Here is a 27,666-nt window from a genome sequence, read left to right as displayed (position 1 = left end):
ATCTGCTACTGCTGGCTGAAGACAGGAAGAGGAGAAGGAGAAAGAAGCAAAGGCAGGAGTGTTTGGTGTATCTGGGATGGCAGCAAGAGTGGAAGAGAAGGAACGAGCGGGCGAGATGGTAGTGAGACCTCCTTATGATGGATGATTTGGAGATGGTGGCACGTGCAAAAAGACAGGTCAAGTTTAAGGTAGCAGAGCTGAAGACTGTCATTTGGAGTGAGCCGAATGGACAGGATTAGAAATGAGAACATCAGAGAGACGGCAGTTTGGAGACAGAGTTAGAAATGTGAGGCTGAGATGGTTTAGACATGTGCAGAGGAGAGATAGTAGGACAAAGGATGTTGAAGGTGGAGCTGGCAGGCAGGAGAAAAAGAGGACGGAGATGTGGTGTGGGGAAAGAAGGCAGTCAGAGGGTTGGTGTGAGAGAAGAGGATGCAAAGGAAAAGGGTGGTAGAAGAACGACATAAAGAAAAAGAAGAATCCTGAATTTTCCTGCTTCAGCTTAATGGAAGCTAGAGTCTATTTTAATGGTTTCATATGAGATCTTTATATTTGTACATGTATGTATTCTGTTTTCATACCACAATAACTGCTGAAACTTTCCCCTGCTGTTCGGTCTCCCGGTCATATTTGGGTTTCAGGAGGGATGCATACAACTTAGGAAACTCACATGTAAGGCTAATTGGCAGTCCCAACCATTGCACTGTCATCTGAGCAAAGCAAAAACACCTGGACTCAATTACCTGCTTCAGGTGGGAAAAGGCATTACCTGGAAAATGACATGAGAGAGAAGCAGCACAAGCTTTCTTAACAGCGATAGAAATGCCATACAGTCCCTTTATAGGATGACAGAGTGTCCCACCTCACTGTTTTAAGTTTCACTTGATCTAGAAAATGCAGATTTTTCTTTTATAAAAATCAGTTTATGCGGGAAAACGAGTATCCATGGTTTAGACAACCTGTGTCTAAGCTGCGATACACATATTAAAGAAAAGGTTGCCTAATTAAGTTCACTTAACACTCTTTCGTTGGTATTTAATCTTGCACATCTGGATCAGATGTTGGAACAGAACATCATTTGTATGAGATATACTTAAAGTATCCACAAAATGACATTGCACTGGCTGATTGGCTTCAGCTGTTTGTGAAACACTTGACAGTGACAGGTGCATCCACAGCTGTGACAGATGACATCCTGACACTTCGAGCAGGTGTGCAGATATTATAACCTGCCATGGTTACTTCCCTCTTTACACTCATGCTGACAGTTTATTGGTGCGTCTGACCTGACTCTGTCTCACTGAGCTTGTCTTTTGTGCTGATTTGATTGAGGAGTAAATAATGTGCACACAGTCTGTCAGCTGGATGTCAAACAGGCAGAGGTTCAAAAGCAAGGAGAGCAGAGGTCTATTCATTAAATTCAGAATGATGATGTGTGAGGTTTGCTGTCGGACGCTGCTGGATGTGTGCTTGTTTTGGGTGGGTACAGGTTGTGTTAACGAGGCTGTGCTGTTACTGGATGTTGATCTTCACTGCTGTGATTCTGCGAGTAGACTTGTTGGCACTGCACACTTTAAGATGATGATGTTGTCCCTGCTTCTGGCTGCTCGTTTTTGATGTCTGCTGGCAATTCTCTTTGCATTCATGAAAAACTTTATTTGTAGTGTGTGTGTGTGTGTGTGTGTGTGTGTGTGTATGCATCCATGAGGTGGCTTTGCTTTATCACTACCACAAAAGTCTTTGGTTGTCTAAAAACAGTGTATTTTACTCAAACTTGGTCTATTGTTCACATTGTAATTGAATCGATATCTGAGCTCCTGCGAGTCGCTAACTACAGGCCATCTGTTCATATTTGTTACACAAAAGCATGTGTGGTGTTGTTAAAGCTGATTTTAGCAGAATCCTCATCACTTCTTCCATTCTTTAAGCGCTCTCTCAGTGAGCAGAACTCATTCTACTAAATCTAAATGCCAGCTCACGTTCTTAAAGTGGTCTCTTCATTGAGGTGAGTGTCTCTAATGTGCAGGTCAAGAAGGCAAATCTGGGCTGTGAAAGTGTTGCAAAAGGACGCTGGAGCAGGGTCAATGACAGCTGATGAACCTGAGAGTCCGTCGAACACGAGAATAGAAGAACATCCTCCTTTTAATCCAAAGTGTGCTGAGATTGACATGTTATACCTGGAGACTCAAAACAAAGCCAGTGACAAGAACTAAGATGACCAATATGTGCAATCTTGTTCATGTTTACACTTTGTTTTTCTGTGTTACCTGCAGTGTAACTAAAAGAGAAACAGCAAAGCTTCATGAGAGTGAGCGCCACAAACCCCATCACTTTAGTTCATTTATGATGGAGCGTGGTGAGGCATTAAACTGTTCTGCCGTCTGATCAGCTCTTTTTGGAAATCTCCAGGTGAGCAGGTAAAGGTCAAGAGGGAGGATCTGTTATCAGTATACAGTGGGTGGATTAGAGAACGTGGGCTGAGTAACTTGCACATGTGGTGAGTGATATCAGCAGGTTAGGAACACAAAACCTGCTGATATTACTCGCACAATAGTTTTCTACCTGAATGTGTTTGTTCTTTACAAACAAAGGCCTAATTGTTTTACAAAATTTTAAATGAATAGTATTCATGATGATATTATTACCATATGATCTTATCTTTCATTAAAAAGGAATTGTCATTGCTTTATATCATCACTTGGAGGTTTTTTTTTTTGCACTACCACACAGATGCTGCAAAAATCTTTTGTCTCCTGCTGAGCTGACAGATCAAATTTTCCTCTCCCTGTTTGTTCTTTTTCTTGTTGCCTGTTACTCTTGTTCATATGAGCTTTGGTGTTTAAACTTTTATTTTAAGAGTCATTCCTGTAGAAAGCTGTGCTTCCTTTGTTTCAGTCAGACTTTCTCCTGCTGTCCTGCTTCAGCGGTGCAGGCTTCTCTCCTGCAACATCGTCCCCACCTGGAGGAAAACGTGTTTCCTTATACAGAGAAATGGGGGCGTGGCAGGATGCAGATTGCACAAGCCTGTTTGTGCCAAATGATACAGAGTTATTAACATATACACATTGGTTAGATCAACACAGCCTTGTGAGCTTCATGTTTCATAAATCCAACAGTAACTTAGATTTTTTTTTTTTTTTTTTTTTTTTTTTTTGGAGCAAACTAACAAGGTTTCCACGCACATGCTAGTAAGCTGCTCCTCCATAAACGGCAGTAAATTAGCCTATTTTACTGTACACACCTGCTTCTAGACAAAATGAGACAAGAACAAAATCAGTATGTCGATATAAAATAAAGTAACACCTGTGTGCTTGGTTTGTTCTTAAAGGTAGATGCGTTTGTCTATGAAACGCATGCATCAGCTGATTGTCTGCACAGCTACATGCTGCTTCATTGCTGTGTAGCTAAGGAGACTCCCTAACTGATACAAATGTAGCAGGAGTCCAGATCACTTCGCACTCACACTGTGCCTTTAGCTTGGCATCATGTAAGCAACTAAAAGTTTGTGCATATTTGTGACACATTCACGATGTCGTTGTGCTGTCTTTGGTTATATTTAGTGTGGCTAATCAATGCCTTGACCTCACCTATCAGCTCTTCTTCATTTCTATTTGAAACCTGCTGCTGCTGGAGCTGCAGTGTGAATTATACTCGTATCCTCTCCCTCATCCTTCATCTTCTCCTTACTCGCAAACAGCCCTGATGTTTATTTCAGGTCGCCTCTCGGCACTTCTCATTCGCCTGCTGGCATTTCTCCTCTTCCTCCTCCGGCCCTCATTTCCATCTGTGTTGCTCTCTTCTTTGTTCTCGTCCTTCCTTATTTCCATTTTTAGCCTGCTGGAGCTCAGCTGCAAACTTTACGTGTTGGTGTGACAATACGGCGCTGTGAAATCTCTCTCTCTCACACACACACACTCACATTCACTCTTTTCTCGTTACAGTAGAAAACTTTCAGTCTGTGCTGTGTCAGTGCAGAGGGTGATGATGTGCCGTACGGCTTTGAAGATGCAAAGCCTTCATTGTCGCACTGATGCAGTCATTGCTCCCCTGTATTTCCAGCATCACCACCCAATTTCAGATCCATTTCCCTTTGCTCTGGACTTCCTGTAACACATTCTTCCTATTACAGCTGTGTTATTGTAATGATCTCTCTCTGCAGTTTCTCCAAACCCATTTTCTTCACTCTCACTACCTTTTCAATTTTCACACTTACTCACATTTTTGCCTTTTTCTGAGGTCTTCCTCAGATTCCATCATCTCAAGCTTTTGCCCTGTCCATCTCATTTTCATAATGCTTCACACCTGTCATGACTGCTCACTTTCTCTGCTGATCCTCAGAAATTTCGATTAATCCACCCAAACTGGAACTTGCTGTATCTGCCTTAACTGAACCGACTGGAGTCACGGCAACTTTTAAGTCCAAAGAAGACTGAAGCAATCAATAAACCACTCTCCTGTTGTAAATTGGCAGTACCAGTATTCATCACACACACACACTTCCACACTCATCCCTAAATATAACAGACACCATTGTCTTAAAGCTGTAAGGTTTCAATTCAATAAAAGCAGCAAACTAGGTGGACAAATCAATAAGCACACCCTTAAAAGCAGAGAGATAAGCAGAGCATACCTCCCTGAGCCTATTTATAAGCTGCTCTGGGTTAATGGGGAATTTGTGTCACCTTCATCACTGATTTCAGGATGTTTTAGCACTAAAGTGAAGACTTATCATAACGTGCATATATCTGAGTTAACAGCAGCTCAGCTAGAATATTTTTGCCTTTCATTTTATTGGAAGGAATTAAAAGCAAGTATGCAAAAGGTTTTTATTATATTATTTTTGCCTGTTTATTTTCAGAATGACACCACGACAATCACCTAACAGAGACAGCTTAACCTGTTTTATCAAGTTTACCCACATATACAACTGACAGCTGAGTCTAAATGATTTTATCTGGATAAAAATGTCAGATTTTATTCTATAAAAGGATTTTTAGGGGTTTGTTTTTAGCTAGCATTTTGAAAGTTTTCTCTGTTTGCAAATTATTATAATGGGTCTACTGCATCTACAACAGTTTTCTGTATATTTCACCCGTCAGAAGGAATGGTGCTGGTCACAGTACTGATGAGGTGTTAGAATAGCTTTTGCCCCAGTGTTTTGAATTTTATTTTATTAAACTTTAGATTCTCACCTAGCTTTGGTCTGAGTTTTGCTCATGTTGTATCCCTGCCTGTCCCTCCGGTCGTTCCCTCATGTCTTCTGTCCTAGTCTCACCTTTGTGTCCTCTGTAAGAATCAGTCTTGTCTCCATGCTTCTTTATTTTTCTGTTCCCGTGTGGTCCAGTCTCTGTGTTCAGTCTGTCCGGTCTCAGTGTTCGTTTTCCTCTTCCCTGGTTTAAGATGGTATGTCTTCGTCTGGGCCTATTGTCTGTGAGCTAGTCCTGTTTTATTTTCACAGTCCTGCGTCTTGTGTATATGCTCTGCTTTGCTTCCTTTCTCTCATCAGTTAGATTCCTTCAGCTGTGTTCCCCAGGTGTGTCCTCTCTGCCCTGATTCCCTTCTGTTCTTATTTACTCTGCGTGTTTGTCTGGTCTTTGTCACGTTGTTGTCATTCTCTCTTCATGTATGCTCTCTGTTCGTTTTGCAACCACTAAGTCTGCGACTCCTGTTTGTTTTGTCCCCTGAACTTGAGTAATAAAGCTGTTCTGAGCTCAGTCCTGTCTCCGCGTCTGCTCTATCAGCCAGTCATTCATACGTTGGAGTATTAGGGTCACAGTGTTCAAAACATATCAATCACTTCGAGAATAAAAACAAATTGTTGGAAAATTGTTGCTTCAAGACAAACTGTCATGATACTCTCTACAAAGCCCCTTACGGAGATGACTTGGTGAAATCATAATTCAGAATCAGTTTTAGTCGCAATCAAGGAAATGATTTCTCTTTTAGCTCATAAACACAGCGCGGTGATGAGTACAAGAACGTTGAAAAGATGGTGTAAGAAGCTGCATCTGGTCAACCTCATGCAAGAAAGTGAAAACCTGTTTTACCACAAGGCTACACACGACTCACCAACTCATCTACACAAAGCAGATGAGTTGGTGCTATACAGAGGGCGGTTTGTCTTGAAACAGCTGTAATCTCCACATTTTAATTATTTTTTCAAAATAGAATTTTGACTTTAAACAAATGATTGAAGTCAGAAATAAGCTGAGCGCATTCAACTGTTATGCTAGTAGACAGAATTAACAAGGAGGCACCATAACAGTTCGACTCTTCCAGTGAATGATTTATATATTTGTCTGCACAGCTGCCAAACTGTAAAAGGTCTTGCATGGGATTGAATCTGTTAGCTCCCCTCAGGTTGTTGAAAAAGGGGCATGAATGTGGATTTCCTCCAGGAGGAATTCCACATCCACTTGGACCTGACTATATCATTTCATTTTTGAGTTGTCAAACTATAATAGCAGTAAAATAATAACAGGATTGTAATAATGCAGTATTTAGCTCCTTTTTCTTTTTTCTTTCTTAAATATCAGAGCATGAGTCTTCAGACTAGTCTTTACCATTTATAGGCCTTTACTGCAGATCTGAGGTCCAGCAGCCCTGTAGCTAAATATAAGGCTGAGATTTCCTGCTGATAAAGCCCAGAAGGACGAACCACCTCCACCCAGCCACAGCAGGAGGATCAATCAGCTGATTTCCTTTAAGACTTAGTAATAATTTCTCTGCCATTAACTTCCACTTAGTTTTTACCACATTTTACAATTAGCATTTTAAACAAAGCCCTTTGTTTTTCTCTGTTCGCCTTTATTTCATCTCTTCCTCTCTTGTCCTACTTGTCCTCCACTCAATTTTCTGATTTGTAGACAGAACTCCAGCCAGTTTCATCTTCCCCGTATTCACAGGCGCCGGCTGTCAAGGCCATTTTTACTTTATTATTTTTCCCAAAGAAGTGTATGTTTTTGTGCGTGACACAGAAAGAACGGAAAATGTGATTTTCTAAAGCCCAAGGTCACTGTACAAAGCATAAGAGACAATAAACAGTACAGTACAAGGATAAAAGCAGCATTTGTTTAAAGAGTGAGTCAGTTTGAACAGATGGATTTGGGGGTTTGACTTGAATAGGGGAAGGGAGCCAGCATCCCTGATATCAGGAGGAAGTGAATTCCGGTGAGCAGAGCAGCTAAAAGCTCTGTTCCCATAGTGGTGAGACGGGCAGAGGGAACAAGAGGTGACTGCCGAATGAAGACCTAAGGGAGCAGCAGTGTGGAGTAAATCAGACATGTAGGCAGGGGCCAGGTTATTATAAAGGTGAGAAACAATGATTCTAGTGAGTCTACGGGCAGCCAGTGAAGCTGCTGGAGAACATTGGTGATGTGCGAGTTATGATCCAGGCTGCAGGATTCTGGAGGACTTGGAGTTTATGAAGAGACTTATTAGTGAGACAGAAGAGAATTACAATAATCAGTCAGAGAAGTGACAAGGCTATGGATCACAGCACCATGGAGGGTGGGAAAAGGGAAAAGATGGTTGATGTTGCGTAAGTGGAAGTAAGCGGACGGGATGAAGTGATAATATGAGACTGAAATGGTAAAGTGCTGGTGAAGACGTTACCCAGACTATTAACCTGAGGGGAGACAACTAGAAAGAAAATCAAAAGCCTATACTGGGAGGCTAAACATGAAACCTGAAACATACTAGAAAACCTGAGACCTGGAGAAACGTGGGGTACACCAGCAGAGGAAACGCTGGGAATGACGAACAGAGGGATCCAACAAGGAACAGAGGGATGCACACACTATATATACACGGGATAACGAGGAAATGGCACACAGGCAGTGAACATAGCTGAGCGGATCATGACACCTTTAGTGTTTGTCATGCTGTTTTTTTGTTATTGTTTATTTTTATTTGCCAATAAATGTGTGTATTGGTGGGAGGTTTGTGCGTATTTGGGTCTCTATGACTGAAAACGAGCGGGACACGTGGCAACCTCATTAAGACTGACGGCACTACAACGCTGCACGACACCTTTTATTCTCATTATTCTTATAATTTCATCTTGAAGCAAGTCAGGAACATGACTTAATGCTGTGCTCCACTTCAAACACATCTCTGCTCATCCACCTGTGAACGGCAGTCTCTGCAGACCTGTCTCTGCAACAATACATATGTGTGAATGCACGTCAGGTCTACTCATAAGGTGCTGAATTTGTGAATCTTTGCAGGTGCATGTGAGGGCGCACGCTATCTCACATCAGTGTCTTTCTTATTGTGTGTCACTGTGCTAGCGTGTGTGTGTGTGTGTGGTGGTGGTGGTGGGGGGGGAGGTCTGAGCATGTGTGTGCTGACATTTCAGTCACTCTGCTGTATTTAATTGTGTGTTTATGTTCCCAGAAGTTTGGATGTGTCAGGTGTGCTGCTGATATGTGCATATTTTTGTGTTTGTGTGAGTGTTTGCACTCAGTTTTAGTGCTTTCCCCACTCAGACCTCCTCCCTGTTCAGTCAGCTGAAAGACAAACAAGTGAAGAAAGGAGGAAAGAAAATGTTAAAAGACAATTTGAATGATTCATGCAAACCATTTGATATAAATCATGCTGGCAGAATAACAAAACAAGTTTATTATCCAGCACAAAGCAAGAGTTGAATCCGTTTGTCTCTGTGACTTTTAGGGAACGGTTAATGCGGTTCATCTGACTTTTGGTAATGTGTGTTCATATTACAGAGCTACAGTATATTTCTTGAGTTGATTTTATATTTTTAAGTGACACAGAAATTGTGCAACATAAACGATCATTCGTTGATGGAATCTTCAACCGCTGAAGGATTATTAAGCTCCCCATAGTTAGCACAGAAACCTGCATACAGCAGCCTCAGGGTAAAGCTACCTGTTGCTCCCCTGCCACAAAGCATCTCCAGTTTTTATACTGGATGCTTTTCCTGAAGTAATTTCTGTTTCTGGCTGGAATCAAACCATCGACATTTCTGGTGTTGTGTACAAGAGGACAAAAAGTTTTAGCAGCATATGGTTATCCAACAGTCCTAACAAGGTTACAGTATATGTGATTACAGTCAGTACTAGCAACCTGAGAAATATCGCAGCAGACACAGATCATAACCACAAGCCTTAAAGAGGGACTCAGGCCTGAGTGCTGGTAATAAGTAAACATAAGGGTCCTGTTCTTGTCTAATTCCTGCAAGTTTTGGTTGTCTTTGGACTCTCTTGCCTGGCCCCTGTTCTCATTAGTTTGCTACATGAACCGTCTTCCTGTGTTTGAACAATCCTCTATTGTATAAATCAACACAATTGCCCCGCAATCATTTATTGTATTGTTTTTGTTGTTGGCATTTGACCGATCCTCATTAGTCTCTGTTAATGAGGTTCAGTGCATTAATGCTGGTCCCAACGTTTTGATTCGTATTGCTACATGATATGTGGATACCATCATAATGCTGCTTTCAGGTAACTGAACACTGCTCTGCTCTGGACTTTCACTTGCAGGGAGCAATGTGTGGATGAATGCACAGAGGTGTCAGGGGTTTAGACATTTGTTCAAAACACAAGTAAGAGAAATGAGACAACTGCAGACCAACTCAGAGAGTAATTAGAAAACGTGCGCACGGGTGAATGTCTCTCTGAGAAGACACCACACCGAGCACAGGCTCGCTGCTTTATTTATAAGGCAAAAATGGGTTACATAGTACTTCCTCTTTTTAACAGTCAGGGAAGAGGTTAAACATGAAATCAGCTTATCTGATCTTTCACACACTGGGATTAAAAATACAGTAGTATATCATGCTTTATCTGACATCACAGACATTATAGGAAAGAATGCATCATTATATCATGCTGTCAAAACATCTCAAACACTTAAGTAAGGAATGTATCAGTTTTCCTTTAACAATAAACTTGGTTAGCTGATTCTTCAACAATAGGCTTGGTTATGTGAAAATATATGAACACACTAAATATAAGGCACACTTGGTTAGAATATAAGGCCTACTTGATTATATTGTATTATAGAGATTTGGTTATAGTGTATAATGTAGAAAATCTCTTAACATTTCCCTCCTGTTGTTAATATATTTCACATGTTTAATATCAATGCATAGTCACTTGTTAAATCACATTTTCAACTTGCATATCATTCAGTGAAGTATCTAAACATCAGCTCTGTTAGGATTAAGATTATCATAGACATTCTCTTCTCTGGTCTCTCTAGTTAGCATATCATACTGGCGAAAGGGATCCTCCATATCTCTCTGGATCAAAACAAAATTTCCTAAAGTACGATTAAACATACTCATCACCATGCGTCTCAGACAAGGGATAATACAAGCAGCAAAAATGCAAAATAGGAACATCACAGTACATAGGGCCAACAGGCCTTTAATCAGCAAAGATTTCCAGGAGCCGCTCAGCAACCAGTCCCACCAGCCATGCTCATCGGTTACGTAGTCCTGTTGCTGAGCGTCTCTTAGTTGTCTCAGAACATTCAAAGCATTTGTCATGTTTAATGAGTGTATGTTGTCAGGTATGTAAGTACAACATGTCTTGTTGAACAGTACACAAAGACCCCCTTTCTCTGCAAGAATAAGGTCCAAAGCTACTCGGTGTTGCATGACAGTGATGCGGATTGCATCAATTTCTTCATTCTGTGATTTGTCAATGCGGGTGGAAGCGTTCAAAAACAGTCCAAAGCGATAGTCTAAAGTCTCAATTCGTAGTGCGTGTTTTCCTACTCCGGTCCAGGGAAACAGAGAGTGCATTACCTTGTCGGCGGTACTCCAGAGTTTGAATTCCTCTGGCACATCTGTTCCAAGGATTGAATCATGAGGCTTGATTTCTATATGACGCCTAACTCTGGTCTTGTTGTACACAGAGATCTTAAAAGTGTGATCTGAAATGAAGATAGGTGCACAGCATCCTGACCAGTTGGGTGGCAACATAAAGTACGCACGCTGTCCGCACAGCCATGCCATACCTTGTACCCAATAGGTGCCATTTACCTGTTGATTTAGGTTGACTGTCCCATACCCTACTCCTCCATAGGTTGTGTTGCAGTTGTCGGTATGGCCCAGAGGGTGGCGTCCTTGCACTGACGCTTGGTAGAAGCACAGAGGATGCCATGTCTCTGTATGGGTCATAAAAACAGGGAAAGGGACAGAAGCATTTCTGTTTTTTACTGTCATATCTACCCAGAATTTGTCGTCACAGATTCCATCCTTCTTCAGGCCTTTTGCACCTGGGAGTGAAGCTTTCATGCCGATTGTAAAGTATTGTCTTCCAATGCTGGCGAAACTTGCTGCACATTCACTTTGCAAGTGACTGTCCATTTTGCGACCATATATGGTGGGGTAGACTGAAGTTGAAGGCATGTGAGAACAGACATAACATTCTTTTTCATCTATGGTGTTGTGTAGGTATCGGTACCAGGCATTGTTCATCCAAGGGTGAATGTGATCTTGGGTCATCTCAGTTAGATGGGAGTTGTCATGGGTCCACCTCTTGAGACGGGGAATAGTTGGTGTTATTCTGCGGGCTCCTCCAGGTATCAGCCAGAGGAGCATCACCCCTAAGATGACACCGGCCACCAGACAGATCAGGCGGCACATGAACCGTTTCCGTTGAAAGTGACAAGCACTTAAGCATAGCAGCTTTGGGGCTGGGGCTGGTGGCTCTTCTTCTTCTAGATTCATCATGCTGGCTCTCTGCATTCTAGGCGTCCCCGGTGTTGTCATTGGTTCCTCTCTTTGGTGGGATGGGTCACTCTTTATTATGTGTTTGTTCTTCAGGGCGACCAGGCACACCTGAACTCCAAGTGAGGAGACCACTGGCGAGAAGGTAAAGGGCGGGGTATACCCAATCAGCCCTTTCCTTCACCAGGGGATCACTTGAGAGTCGGGGGAACCGGCGTCTTATTGTGGTGCAAACACTTTCTTCACGTGACTTTGATGGATCCAAGAAGGTCTTTCAGCGATTTTACAAGCTGTTGGTGTAGTAAGCAGCACCTGATGGGGACCCTCCCACCTCGGAGCACTCCAGTTTTTCCGCTGGAGGACTTTAATCAGAATCCAATCACCGGGGTTCAACCTGCAAGAGACTGGAGATAGATCACTCGGCAGTTGATTGTTTAAAATCACTTCTTTATTTTCAAACAGTTTTGTCATCCATTCTGCCATTGTTGTTTCTGCAATAGATTTATTAATTGGCTCGCTCGTTATGGGAAGAGGGAAGTGTCTGCCATGTACAACTTCAAATGGCGTTAGACCACCTGCTCCTTGAGTTATTCTCATCCATAACTTAACTAAGCTTAGACATTCAGGCCATGGTTTTTTAGTTTCTTCCATACATTTTTTCAATCTTTGTTTAATTGTGCCGTTAGTTCTCTCGACTAATCCTGCACTTTGTGGATGATAAGAACAATGATGTTTTATGCTGAAGCCTAGAGCTTCAGAAACTTTACTTATCACTTCATTTACAAAATGTGTGCCATTGTCTGATCTTATCAGAGACGGAATGCCATATGTTGGAATGAAAGTGGTCATTATATCATGCTGTCGAAACATCTCAAACACTTAAGTAAGGAATGTATCAGTTTTCCTTTAACAATAAACTTGGTTAGCTGATTCTTCAACAATAGGCTTGGTTATGTGAAAATATATGAACACACTAAATATAAGGCACACTTGGTTAGAATATAAGGCCTACTTGATTATATTGTATTATAGAGATTTGGTTATAGTGTATAATGTAGAAAATCTCTTAACAAGAGGAGATGGGGAAGCAAGGAAGACACAGGAATGGCACAGAGCAACTGATTAATTTTCAAAATAAAATACTGTGTATAATAACAAATGTACTGCTTCTATAAAGCTCTGGCTGTATTTTGAAGCTGTGTGCTGGATAAACCACACTTGTTGTATTCTCATCCTGAACATATGGAGGTGTCAAATGAGGTAACATAAGGTGAGGACCATATTACCAGGTGTACGACTACTCTACAGGCAGCAGGCAGAGATGACAGATCTTCACCTGAATGACGATTTCATACAGATGGGTTCCTCCCATCATTACCATATGCAAGGAGAATAAAAACACCTATTAATCTCAACCATTTATGCTGAAACAACAAAAAGTGGTATTTCTGCTCCAAAGAACAGAAACAAGAAATGCTTTTTTCACAGAGGACAATTTGACACGTCCCAGTTGGGAAGCACAGGAGCAAACAGTGAGATTAATCATTTAGATTTGGTTTGCTGAGAGTGTGCACGCAGGCCCCCGGTGACAGCTCGCTGACACATTTGAATAGAAATGAGCCACTGTCTCTTTTTTTGTGGCGTTTTGCTCCTTCCTGCCACAAAAATCTAAATGTTTGCTGTGGAAAGGGGATGTAGAACAAGTACACAGTCCTCATATTTCTCTGGAAATGGAGGAACTATACTGTACAGCAACTGTACAGTAAATTTGTGTTAGAGACATAATGTGAAAGCACGTCTGTATGTTGAGTCATATACGTGCATGTTGTTCTACTCTATAAAAACTTCCAGCATAGCATCCAACAGTGTTATTACCTTAAACATCAGCTAAAGTCAGTTCACATCAAATCCAGTCATCATTTGCATCTGATGCTTTAAGTAAACGAGCACTGAGTAGACGTGACTTCTTCTCTGTGTCTGTGCTCGTAGTCGCTCATCCACCGCCTTGATATCATTTAATGATAAACGTGTTATTTATAGAGAAATCTTCAGCGTGCGCTCATTTACATATTCACCACAATAGCTTGATTTCCCAGCACGCACATGCTAGAACTCATTTATCAGCATGGAGGCAGAGTAACTGCTGCTGCGGGCAAACCCTGTCCTGACCATTTATGTATGTATAATTTAGCTCACCTTGTTGTGCGTGTGTGTGTGTGTGTGCGTGTGTGTGTGCGTGTGTGTGTATTAAGAGCCAGTTCTTGTAGTAAGATTAATAATGTAGCACAGATGTCAATCTGGGGTCATCTAACCAATACCTTCTCTCTTCTTCTACGTGTTTTATGGTCGTTTCTAACAGCTCCGGGTCAGCCTTCATTGACATAATTAATGTGAAACATGCTGCATTTGTCCTCTTATGCTTTAAGCTGACTCTACATGCTATCAGCCCGGTTATGAATAGATGTGGATGATAGGACCTCAGTTGGTGTCAGGAAAGGAAACAGAGATGAAAACCAATGTGGTCACTTCCTGACAGAGAGATTAGTGTGGCAGAATTTTTATGGGGTCTTCCATAATTGTTCCTCACATTCAGAGTTTAACAACATTGGGGTTCACTCACCGTGAACAGCTGTAAGCATATCAAAGCAAAGGAGAAATGATGCTGGAGTAGCTCAGTAGACATGCTCTTTATTTTAGCCAAGGATTGTTATGCAGACGTATGAGCTGCTAACGTAAAGAAGTTTGAAGTGCTAAAGTAAAATGACTTTACAGATTTAGATTTTATCATTCAATATAAAAGTAAGATTTGTAAGACAGCTTTTTAAAAAAAATAATGTATGTAATAATGCTTTGATGACACAGACGTCCTCGTCTGCTGATCTGCCCTGTTGCCCAGCCTTACTAACAGGAAATGAAGGCACATTGTAAAACATGACCTGTGAAACTGAAATGCAAATTTAATGGAACAAACACAGAGCAGCTCACTATGACAGCGTGCTAACCCTCACAAGGTTAAAGTGAACTTCCTTGTCACATCCATTCATAAATACTGGTAACTGCAGACAAACACGTGTTTCTGTTGTGTATTTCTGCAGGGCATTTTCCTTATTTCCTGTATTTGGAAACTATATGTAAAGTAGGGGGAAATTTTCTCACCTGTGGCTCCCCCCACTTAATAGATAGAAAAGCATGCTGCAAACGCAGGCTGGTTTGTTTGCGTTATCTCCCTCCGTCATCTGTGTTGTGTCCCTGCGGCATCCTGCATCATTTTCTGTTGTCTCTTCCTGCATCTCTGTTTCATGTTTCAAGGTTTCAGTTACAGCCAAACCTGGAAACAGGCTAACAGGCTAGCGTTAGCTTTCCAACAGAGGAGCCTTGACCTGCTACAGTAAGACTCCACCTCCTCGCACCCAAGAGTACAGCAGGGTAACATGTGGCAAGAAAACTAACAGGGAAAAAAAGGATCTCATCTCACACGATTACTTTGGGGAGCCACCAGGCCCAGGATCCTCCAGCATCCACCAGGCCCAGGATCCTCCAGCAGCCTCTAGGCCCAGGATCCACCATCAGGCACCAGGCCCAGGATCCACCAGAGCTTTCTACTATCTCCAAACAACAGAAATTGATTTTGGATATGATGGGACAGATTAAAGAACTGCAAAAACTAAATGAAGAAAAGGACAAAAAATAGCCCTACTTGAGTCCCAAGTGGCAGATCTAGAGTTCACCCGCATGAATGACTTATTGTAAGTGGATTGGAGACCAAACACAGAATGTATGTAGTGGCAGAGGAAGGCAGGGAGCCCACTGAAGCTGACATCGACTCTTTGGAGCAACAAATTCTCAATTTCTTTAGTGGCAAGGGAATTACCATTAATAGTAAAGATATTGAAGCTTGCCATCCTCTGCCTCGAAAAAATAATAGTGGAAAACCATCTATAATAATACGATTTGTGAACAGAAAATCAAAAAAGGAGCTACTAAGACAAGCTAAGAAGCTGAGAGGAACCAATGTCTACATAAATGAGCATCTGACAAAGAAAAATGCTGACATAGCACGACAAGCACGAATACTAAGAAGACAAAACAAGATTCATTCAACATGGACTGCAAACTGCAAGGTCTACATCAAACTCTCAATCACACCACCACACAGTACTGACCCACACATACAGTTCTTACACACACACTGGACTTTCTGGACTTTGGTTTTGCACAACACTGGTCACTATATTCTTCATTTCCAGTTAATACTTGTACAGCAGCTGTTATTGTGTATATATTTATTTATATTTAGATTTCTTCATACATTCTTATATAGTTCTATATTGTGTATTTTGTTGTACAGTTATTTTATTTTCAACTTTAATTTATATATTTATCTTTATCTTATTCTTCCCAGTTAAATTTACCCTTCATTCTAATTTGTGTTGTACAGTTATTTCATTTTTAACCTTAATTTATATTTTATTCCTTCCTAGTTAAATTTACCCTTTTTAATTTTTCATATTTATTTCCTATCTTATTCATAGCCTTTTCCTTTTTTGTTTTCTTTAGGTCACGAGCAGTTGTCCAAGCATTTCACTACATATCGTACTGTGTATGACTGTGTACGTGACAAATAAAATTTGAATTTGAATTTGAATTTGAATTTGAACTCAAAGGAACACCAGAAGAACCAAAAATTGTGGTCATTAAAGAACTTTCAGAACTGGATAAATACTAGAAATGTTAAAAACCGAGACACTAACTATAGAAATAAATCATATATCATGACAAAACTGTGCTAAATAATCACTTTTCTTAGTAAGGTGAAAATGAACCTTACCCATATATGAACATTGTATATAAGGACTTGGGACTAAAACCCTTTGAGTATACTGATAACAGACTATGGGACTTGGAAAATGATATAGACCCTGAAAACAATTTCTATACCCATAAGCATGATCAAAAATGTGAGTATTATACAAATGAGCAGTTCAATCAAAATATAATAATGGATAATGTAATATCAGTCATGCATGTTAATAGTAGAAGGCTCAATTCAAACCATTCAAAAATCCTGGACTGTCTGGCACAGTTTTCTAAGAAATTCACTGTCATTGCAGTTTCAGAGACTTGGTTAGATGGGGATCAAAACTTAGTGAAGATTGATGGCTATGACATGTATTACATTAATAGAAATAAAAAAGGGGAGAGGCTGTTGCCTTGTATACTGATAATAATTACAAATGTAGAATCCTCAGTGAACTGTCTCTAGCACTGGATAACATAATGGAGTCCATAATTATTGAAATAGAAGGTGAAAAGTCAAAGAATCTGCAAATCAGCTGTATCCACAGGACGCCTGGATCATGTATAAAAATGTTCACAGAGGAAATGTTGAAGATGTACAATCCGATTAACAACTAGAAAATGACATTTATATGTGGTGATTTCAATATAGATTTGTTGAATCCAACTGTGAACAGTGCCATCACTGATTTTGTCCATACATAAAAAAAAACAGCATTAGTCTTTATCCCTTAATCTGCCGTCCAACTAGAATAACCTCACATAGTGCTACACTTATCGATAGGGATGGGTATTGAAAACCGGTTCTTGTTGAGAACCGGTTCCCACTGTTTCAATTCCTTGGAAGTGTTTGCCATTTTTGCAAACGATTCCCTTATCGATTCCAGTCGCCCCGAATGATGTCACCGCGTTGCGGAGCGTCATTTACCTGGCAGGAAACACGGCGCCTAAGCGGCTCAAACGCTCAAAAGTTTGGTTATACTTTACGAGAACGGATGACAACAGGGCAACTTGCAATACTTGCAAAGTGGATATTTCATTTAAGGGAGGAAACACTACGAATATGCAAAAGCATTTGCTCACAAAACACGTGATAACCTTAAATGAATGTCGTGTTTTTAATTCCGCTCGACTCGTGACTCTCAACCCAGCAGCAGCGGTAACGTTTGCACGTCCTCTCCCGTTAATGCGGCAGGTAAATAATCAACTAACAGTGCATATTATGTTAGCGCGATCTGCCTTATTACAAACCTGCCATTACTGTGCATTTAGTGACCATGATGAGAGACAGAGTCTGGCTCAGATGCTGGCAGTTCTCGCTGCAGTCTACCGGTAGCGTCTCCTTTCAGGCCATGATAGACGAATGTCACCGAGCAGTGACTCAGTTTGTGGTCAAAGGCTTGCACCCATTTGCCACAGCAGATGCCCCCGATTTTCGGTAAGTGAATGTGTTTAATTGTAGGCAGGGACATTACTGGATATTCTTGTGTAATTGCTACTGAATTATTTATGTTATACTTTGTTATTGCTACAGAAGAATATTTATTTTATTATTTTACATTTACAATTTTTTTCCTGGGGATCCTGTGACACCCATTGAAGAGCCGTAGGCTGGATCTCTTAAGATCTCACTGCTGGGTTTGTAAGGCCATGTTACTCTTAAATTTCTATCTTGTTCAAAGAGAAGATATAAAACAAAGTTCTAAGCTAATCGACCTTAGTGTTCTCCTCTTTTAAAAAGAATCGATAAGAGAATCGATAAAGAATCGAATAGTTAAACAGAATCGAAAATGGAATCGGAATCGTGAAAATCTTATCAATACCCATCCCTACTTATCGATAATATTTTCACTAATGTTGTTGACAGGAATGTTGAAAGTGGATTAATAATAAATGACTTAAGTGACCATCTACCAGGTTTTGCAACAGTACAGAGCTACGCCAGGATTAACAGACGTGAACCTAATAAGAAATTAATTAGACATAAAACACAATTAGCACAATGAGATGAGATGAGATAACCTTTATTTGTCAGTTGCAGGTCTTTTGCCCACAACCGAGATGACAGACCTTGCCGACCGTACATACAATACACAAACATCACATTGGGGAGACAGGTCAGGCCAGGTAGCGAGGAAAAAAAAACATCGAAATGTGTAACGCAAAAAAGACAATACAGGAATGCACAGATATCAACACACCATAGCACAATAAACACAGACAGCGACATGGGAAAGAGTTCCAGTGTGTACATCTGATCTGGGACCGCTGCAATCTTCGATTGCGCCTCCAGCTGATCCGGTGTCCACATTAGAGGGGAGGTATGAAATGAAAATTGCAAAGGTAGTTCCAATATATAAAGCTGGAGAGAAACATCTTCTCACAAACTATTGGCCCATCTCTCTACTACTGCAGTTCTAAGATACTGGAAAAAATATTTTACAATAGACTAAATGACTTTATCATAAAAAACAATGTACTATATGAACAGCAGTATGGATTTAGACCCAAAAGGACCACAACACATGCCTTAATGGAGTTTATAGATACAGTAACAACTGCTATTGAAAACAAAAAATATGCTGTCAGAGTTTTTTTAGATTTAAAGAAAGCATTCGATACAGACAAACCATGTACATATGGGGTCAGAGGGGTGGCCTTATCGTGGGTTAACAGTTACCTTAAAAACCATAAACAATTTACCCAAATAAATGCCATGAAGTCAGAACTGAAACCTGTTGTGTGTGGGGTTCCCCAAGGATCAGTTTTGGGGCCGCTGCTTTTCATATTGTATATTAATGAGATTTCAAAGTCTTCGAAAATAATATTATTTGCGGATGATACAAACTTACTGTGCTGTGGAAGTAACTTGGAACAACTTCTGATTAGCTAGAAAATGAATGAAATAATCTGAAGACCTGGTTTGACCACAATAAATTAACATTGAACCTGAGCAAAACAAAATTCATAATATTTGGGAATCGCACATATTCTACTAACAGTAAACTGACATTAATAACACTGAATTAGAGTATCTGAAATAAAATTCCTTGGTGTGATAATACATCACAAACTATCCTGGATTCCCCACATTACTCATATCAAAGGCAAAATATCGAAGTCTCTGGCAGTTCTCTATAAGGTTTTAATGCCTTCGGTATAAGACATAATAAAATACCAAAGAATCTAAAACATATGTCATGTGGAGCCAAGGAATAAGTTGCAAGAAATCACTAGAATAACCTCAGAGCCACAGAACAAGGTTACACACAGCCATGAAGAACAACTCAACAAAGGACAAGGAGAGCCTGAGATAATATGTGTATAGAAAGTTGATTTTGGCAGAATGAAGACACCTGGGAGAGAAAGCTGAAGTAAATAAGACACAGGGAAGTAACACCTAACACCAGGCACACAAGACAAGGCACTACCAAAATAAAATAGGAAGTGACATAGCATGATACCAAACATAGACGGAGACTTGATAACCTGACCTGAGGAACACCGTGGAACACATTAGAAACTGAACTAAAAACACAAAGGCTGAAAACACAAAGCTGAAAAATGAAGTAATAAAAAAAACACCCTGAGGATTATTAGGGAACCGAAGAGACCGAAAAACACCAAACACTGGGTCAGCGTCTCAGGACTGTAGCTGAAAATAAGATGTGGGACATCTTGAATCCACGATAATAATTTATCTTCAGTGGAGCGAGTATCACGTTTACACCCCTCATGCTGTAAAGACATTATAGATCAGAAAGACTGATCAGGAAGTGACATTTAATGACTCTAAGCATATTATGTGCATCTAAGGAGAGTGTTTTTACTGACAGAGTATTATGTATGGTGCACAAACAAAGACTGCACAGTTGTGACGCTGCACAGGAGAGTCAAGCTGAATGGAGCATCATGTAGAGAGAGACAGACAACAGAGAGAGCTGCAGATTCCCCCCAACCAGCGTCGCGGTCAGGGCAGGTTTGGGTGGTGTTTTTTTTCTCTCTTTTGTTGAGCCACAGGTGGAGTGCTGCAGCTGGAGTGCTGCTCTTGGGTCGTCCTTCTCACACCTGCTACTCGTAAACTCATCTACCTGTAAGATGACTTAACGAGGGCTGGATGGTGCAGCAGATCCTTGCTAGATCATTAGCTACCATGGTGATCATTAGGTTTTCTCCCTGTGTGAATGTTTCCTGTCCACTAGTTCAGAGTTCTCTTGCCGAAGAAGCCTGTTTGCCGCTGTATGGCCTCCTCTGGCATGACTTATGCTCACCAACAGCCATCACGCGGAAAACCTGCCTGTTCTCCTCGGATTCGTCCAAAGCTTTTGTTCTGGAATCTCTCTGGTAAGGTATCAAGATCTATCCTCACAACACAGATAACTCGCAGACTTCCTGGTTCAGTTCTCAGAGACAATGTTGCCACACTAATCTGCTGTTTGTTCTCTGTAAAATAATCTTAGTTCGTAAATCCTTTAAACTTGCTCCTGGTGTGCTGAATCTGAATTTAGAGTCCAATTTGTGCCAAAATGTGACAGCAGCAGGTCAGAACCAGCGAGTTCAGCAGTGCTGACCACTGCACCATCGGGCCATGACTGAAATTACTGTTATCAAACTAGTGGCAACACTCTGGGGGAAGCTATGAAAATAAGATGCACAATGATGACGGGAGAGAGCAGGTCAGATTGAAACACACACACATTAACCAGAACTCACAGCCACAGTGAAACAAGCTAAAGCAGCAATGAACAGGTCACATATGCAGTACAAGATGCTATGATGAGCCTCTGACTGGCTCACAGCTCTCTTGTGTGAGCTCTACTTTGATCTCTTGTTGATGTAAGCATGAAAATAAATCAATAACTTTGTCATCTCTTACACTGTTGAGTGGCTCAACAGGTACAATGGATGTAGCCGTAAAAATACAGAGACCGTAACAAAATGTTTTTAACCCTTCTCCCTCCAGTGGTCCCTGAACCAGGACAGAAAATTAGTTAACTACTGTTGTGCCTAATTTCTGTCACATAAAACCTGAGAGTCATAAGTTTAGTAGCAAGTCACTGACTTTTTGTTATAGATTTTTGACTCTGGCTGAACGGTGAAGGGTAGGATACAAAGTATTTTAAAAATTCTCCCAATTAACTCAAGGATGTTCCTTTTAATCCGTAGAGCTGTTACTGAATTTGGGGATGCTTTAAAGATGGAGATGCATATTCAGTTAATGAGAAGTCCTGAGTTAAATAAAGGTTGTTAAGTTCCTGCTGTGGAAAAGAGATTTAAATTTGCTTACAGCGGACTGATTATGCCTTTCATTAATCTCTGAGAGAGAGATACAGATACTGTGGTGGCTGCTTGTAGACAAATCTGTGTAATGTGGACAAAGGCTTAAGACGGCACTGAACACTGTATGATGTCAGTGAGCGTGGGAGGGGCAGCTAATCAGAAGAAAGTTAAATAATAATAATAATGATGGATTGCATTTATATAGCGCTTTTCGGGGCCCTCAGAGCGCTTTACAATTCCACTATTCATTCACATTCACACACTGGTGGAGGCAGCTACAGTTGTAGCCACAGCTGCCCTGGGGCAGACTGACAGAAGCAAGGCTGCCATATCGCGCCATCGGCCCCTCTGGCCAACACCAGCAGGTGGCAGGTGAAGTGTCTTGCCCAAGGACACAACGACCGAGACGCTTAAAGAGGTGAGGAGCTAACGGAGCTGTTTCAGACAGTGGATGCACCGAGGCCCAGTATGAGATAAACGGGTCATTTTGATTTATTCATGCAATGACACTCGAATAGATAAAATATGATGCTGGAAATGGTGGTGACCTTGTAACCACGCACAGAGATGGGACGATGTCACGGCAACGTTCTCGTAATGATGGCGAGTTTTGTTTCCTCTTATATTTTTCTTCATCCTAATTTTACACCACTTTTTGTTTGTATACTGGAGTTTGTGTTTCTGTTTTTATTGTGTGAAACTCCCGATTCTTGAGCTCTTTATTCTTCTAAAATTAAGCTTGTTATGATATTCTCTGATTTTTGTTTTCCCACATGATTTTCTTAATAAGAAGCTTTTGTTTGATGATCCTGTGTTTTGGGTCATCATTTTATTATCATAGTATGTTGACTTCTAGTCTTAGCTCTGATCCTGTTTAGTTTTCATGGAGCTCTTTATGAGAAGCTGTGGACTCTCGGTGTATATTAAGCTCCAGTTTTTAGTTTTGTTATTTCTCAGGTGGTTTAGTTCCCACAGTGTTTTTCTAATTGTTTCTTCCTCTTGTCTCATCTTTCTGTGTTCTCCCATGAGTTGATCCATTCATGTTTTAGTGTCTGCTTGTCTCTGTAAAGGTTGTTGACTGTTGCTGACCCTGAAAATGAGTGAGCAGTCATTAAAAAAACCACTGGGCCAGCTGACGGGGGCTGTTAGTTTGGATGGTACAACCTCAAAGTGTGGTTGCCTGTGCATTTAAAATAAGAAGGACAGTTAAGATGATTGGAGAGGCCGACTGTTCCTGCTATATACACAGGAACCTGGCAATGTAGGTTTTCATATGTTTTTAAAATTGATTTTGAATTTCACTGGAAGCTGATAAAGGACAGCAAGCATACGGGTGATGTGTGTAAGCAGCCTGGTGGGCTGAATTAACGACAGGTTGAGGACGACTGAGGGATGTGTGTGTGTGGGGGGGGGGAAGACTTACAATAATCTAGGTGGGAGGAAATTAAAGCTCTAAATCACTGGGCTTTTTTTTTAGGGTTTTCTTAGATGAAGAAACACGACTGGACAAGCTTTGAATGTGTGAGATTCAAACTTCAAATTCAGGTCAGAATAACACCAAGTTTCTTAACAGATTTGATATTAATGCTGAGCAGGCCGAGGCAATGACTGACCTCCTTAGAGAATCTGTCGAGGCCAAACACAACGTCGGTTTGGCCAAGCTAGAGGTGAAGGACATCAAATCCTTAAAAGCAGTGAAGCATTCACGGAGGCTGAGGTTGTTTGGCTCAACAGAAAAGTACATCTGTGTATCATCAACACAAGCTGACAAGTAGATGTTCCAGGGGCAACGTATATAATGAAAACTGAGCACTGGCCATTTCACTCTGTTTATTAAGACTTCTGCACAGGTTTGTGAATGCCTGCAGGTGTGTGAAAGGGAACTTAAATGGTAAACCAAGACGTAGATATTGGTAATATTAGAAATGACTATGAAGATAATAATAAATTATACAATTAAAAGAAAGAAAAGCAAGAAGAAAAGCAGGCTTGTACAGTGCGTCTCTGTCATCGACTCAGTCTGGCAGGATTTAGTACAGCATGTTGTTATACAGACTCACTGATTGACTGCGTTTCCTGCCTGCTTGGTCAGCAGGCCTGTGCCGTCAGAGCGGAGCCTGAAACATCACACACTGGCTAAGTAATTGTCCCTGCTCGATACCTCGAGAAATGCCCCTGCAGCTCATCTCTCCCCTGCAGGCTCCCCAAAAACACCCCACGTCACCCCCCTCTAGGTCGACTGAGGAAACGTCAAGCTGTGGGCGCCTGATAGTATCCAGATTTAGCAAATACATTCTGATTCCTGACAATGTATAAAATTTGTATATTTATATTAGAAACCAGTGTGAAGGATATGAGCCAAGTGGGCTGCAGAACATCCTGTTATATTCCTGTTTAATCAATTTTCAATTTGCTCTGTTTTGTCTCTTCTGCTCTCTGTTCTTTCTCCTCTGTATTTCTTCTTTTCCTTTCACTGAAATCCTCCGATTTGTTTCCTTGCATTCCTTTCTTCTCCTCCTTTAGTTCAATCACTCTTACCCCTCCCTCATCATTTCCATTACTTACTTTGCCCTCCCCCGCGTAATCCGTTTCTTTAATTTCCAAAATGAACCTGTTAATTTAGTCTCCATCTCCTTTATTTCCTTTTCACTCTTTTTCTTTTATCCTCCAACTCTCAATATCAAAACTCACAAGTGTCTCCCTTAATCAATCCCTCCTTTCTCCTCCATCATTTTTGTTAATTCTTTCTTTCTTCTTTTCTTTTTCTGTTTCTAATTTTTTGTTTGTTTTTTCATCTTCGCGTCCTTCATCTCTTTTAATCCCCCTCTCTCCTGTCAGGCACTCTCTCCACAGCTATCCGCGCCCCCGAGGAGAAAACGCGCACCTCGGCACCCCGCCCCGCCGCGCGCCTTCTGTGTGCGTGAGTGAGAGTGAGGGACCGCGGGGAGGGGGAGTGCCAGCTTGTTTGTGCAGTTTGAGTGTGCCGGGGTGAGAGAGGAAGGCAGAGAGCCGACAGTAGGGACGGAGCGCAGAAGCGAGCGCAGTTTTCTCTCCCAGGCTTTCGCACAAACCTCACATAGTATGCGTAAAGATTCGAGTGCGGACCGGCACTAGACCAGAAGGTAAGAGAAATGCTTCACACTTGTGCTCTGTCTGCGCGCAGTGTGTGTTTGCTGCGGTCGTTTGCCGTGTGCACTTGCTCATGTGCCCCATGTGGGCATCACTGGCTGCCGATTCCGACCATGTGGAGCTGCCTGGCGGTGCCAAAAACTAGTCTCGCAGTGACAGAGGACGTCTACGTGGAAGTGCTGTTAGTGCGTCAAAGCCTGTAAATTGGTTAGGAACCTCCGTCTTTTGTTATAAGTCAATAATCCTGATTTGAGAGAGCTGATTCTCGTTGTGAAGATATTTAAAATAAAATAATCATTGCAAGCTTTCCTCGCTGCTGAAGCATCTCAGCATTGACTTTAAGTTTTTAGGAACGTGAGTGAAATGCTGAGCACTTCGCAGGGATTTCAGTGTGTGAGACGAACACCAGCATGCTGACTCGCTCCTCTGAAGTGTCTCCTAGTTTAACGAGCGCTGCTGCCCAGTGTGGCCCCGGAGGGAACCTGGGAGCGCGTGTTGTGCTCGGGCGCAAGACTCACATGAGACACTGACATTTTGGCTGAAACTGCTTTCATTACAGAGAAAACGAGTAGCAAACGCTCCCGTGATTAAATAATGTGCGACACGAATGTGCGCAGTTTGGCGCTGCTGTGTGATTGCACACGCCGCATGAAGCCGGTGTAGTAATTCTGACATTGCGCCTCTCGGCTGCAGAGACTGGTGTCAAACAAGCTCAAAGAAAAATGCAACTTCTGGTTGAGGTTTCAAAATAAAAGACGCTGCAGAGCAGACTGTGGGGGAATTGCATCCCTACAGCCCGACTCCAGATAAACTCTTCAGGGTTGCGCGATAAGCTTGTTGTCATGTGTGAACATCTCCACCAGATAACCAGAATTTACGAGCTCTAATGAACGACGAGTCCAGTTTATCTTGGGAACTGAAGCATCGGTGTTCCGGTTTATTCCGCTCTCTCTCTGTCCATCCACCCTGTCCGAGCAGCGGTTGGGGTGGTTGTAGCCTGATAGTAATTCATCAAAAGCATTCCCCATTGTGCTCCAGACGCTGTAATATTTCAGCGTTTTGAACGATCAGGTCTGAAATGCTGCTTTTTTTTTTTTTTTTAGCGTCTTGGAATGCAGGTGCCGTTCACTGATGTTGCGTAACGGGCGCCCAGATGAGTTAAAACCGTCAATCTTATTTTGGAAACATGTATAACATGCGGAAATATAAAAGGAGAAATTAGATTTTCCTATACAGTTCAATGTGTTAATATTGGATGTGTATACGTATGAAATATTTTTAAATTAATGAAAATCTCATCCAGGAGTTGTTTCTAAAATTACAGGTTACAATCGCACTGGAACAAACTGGTGTTTGTTTCCACACACTGGGCTTTGTGTGTGTCTTCATCACCATTTCGTTTTCTGCTCAAGTGGTTTCTGCTCTGGAAGGTGGAGGCACAGAGAGCAGTGATGATGAATGTAGGATAGTTTTGCATTCACTTTGAAGCCCGGCTGTAGTTTTAATGAGGGACTCCTTTGTAGCAGCCGGACTGCAGCATGCAGGCTGTGGAGACGGGGATCCTCCTCCTGTTCAGCTGCAGGGGGGCTTCCCTGGGCTTTTCCTCTCTCTCTGTCTCTGCAGTTTTCCTGGGGCTTCCCTTTTTTCCACTGCACCAGGCTTCAGCTGATCCCTCCCTCAAATCCATCTCTCTGTCTGTGGGGCTGTATAATTTCCCCGCTTCTCCCTCCCTCTGCCTTCCCTGGAGGAAAAAAGGCTGCAGCAAGCAACGTGCTGTAGATCCTACATGATAAGAAACACTAAACGGACGTAATGGAAGTGCAATACGACCATATCAGATACATGAGCTATTTAAACGTGATTGGATGTTTTTAATTATAATTAAAGTCATATTTCATGATTTACCTAACCCAGGGTGAAGATTTTCTGCGATCTTCTCGCCTTTCTGCCCTCTGTAGTCGGATATTTGCTTGCACAGCCCGCTGCGCGACTCCACCAACATATTTAGCTGCTTCTAAAAAAACATATCCAAGTGCTGTTTTAGTTTTTATAATAGCTAATGGATTATTAATCACCCCTTCTTCCCCTCTGTCTTCATCTTTCTCCCTCCCATCCATTATCTCCCCCCTCTGTTCTTTACTTTCACTTCTTCCCATCTTCCCTTCCTCCTCTCCAGCGTGCTTCCTCCCGTTCTCTCATCGTTTGCATCTTTTCTTTGAATTACATCTCACAACTATCGGGCGTTTGGCAGTTTCTCTTATCCAGAGGCGCTTACACACAAAGAGACTTTTGTTCCCCTGTTTTCTGCATCTTTTAACCTTTATTTACCCTGGGGGTGTTGTGCTTCTTTCATCACCGCCCCACTTCACTCTTGTTCATTTACAAATCACACTTGGGAAAAGCTCAGGCATAACCACAGCCCTATACTGCTGTCTGCTGAGCACGGGGCTGTTACACAACTTTGTGCTTTCCAGCTCGCCTGTTAAAGTGATAATCTGAAACATAGGGTTGAATAAAATATTTGTTTTTAGCAGACAGCCGCATCAGGGAAGCTTTCCCAGTTGATGCCCCCACCTGACATGATAAACTGATGTATTTGTTTTTTGCTTTTGTTTTATACACACAACCAGAAATGTAAGGTTTCCATGGACACAGTCATGAACAGCACAGACAGGAAAGATAAAACAAACAAACAAGAGCTTTATTAAAATGTTTATGAGTAACACTTTGTAAAGTTGGCATGAAAATAAACTGAAAAA

The 27,666-nt window shown here is 41.5% G+C and overlaps 2 protein-coding genes across 4 annotated transcripts in view; one reads left to right on the top strand and one right to left on the bottom strand.

The window, feature by feature from the left end:
- Window positions 1–9,857: 9,857 nt before the first annotated feature.
- On the bottom strand, window positions 9,858–11,670 carry LOC147315179 (syncytin-A-like). The gene has a single exon (XM_086260333.1). The coding sequence runs from the start codon at window positions 11,615–11,617 to the stop codon at window positions 10,163–10,165; it is 1,455 nt and encodes a 484-aa protein (XP_086116459.1). The 5' UTR covers window positions 11,618–11,670; the 3' UTR covers window positions 9,858–10,162.
- A 12,747-nt stretch (window positions 11,671–24,417) lies between these two features.
- Window positions 24,418–27,666, top strand: part of slc8a2b (solute carrier family 8 member 2b) — a 212,269-nt gene continuing 209,020 nt past the window's right edge. For 2 of the 3 annotated variants that reach the window (XM_086262439.1, XM_086262441.1), the window contains exon 1: window positions 24,418–24,900. The gene's annotated coding sequence lies outside the window, so the exon portion shown is untranslated. The remainder of the gene's footprint in view (window positions 24,901–27,666) is intronic. The other variant, XM_086262442.1, reaches the window with a different exon arrangement.

Source organism: Aulonocara sp. 'chitande type north' Nkhata Bay, linkage group LG14 (genome assembly GCF_057382095.1).
Source record: "Aulonocara sp. 'chitande type north' Nkhata Bay isolate Kocher_YH1m ecotype deep benthic linkage group LG14, A_spYH_male_GT1.1, whole genome shotgun sequence".
Taxonomy (NCBI): domain Eukaryota; kingdom Metazoa; phylum Chordata; class Actinopteri; order Cichliformes; family Cichlidae; genus Aulonocara; species Aulonocara sp. 'chitande type north' Nkhata Bay.
This window is presented reverse-complemented; position numbering and strand designations above follow the sequence as displayed.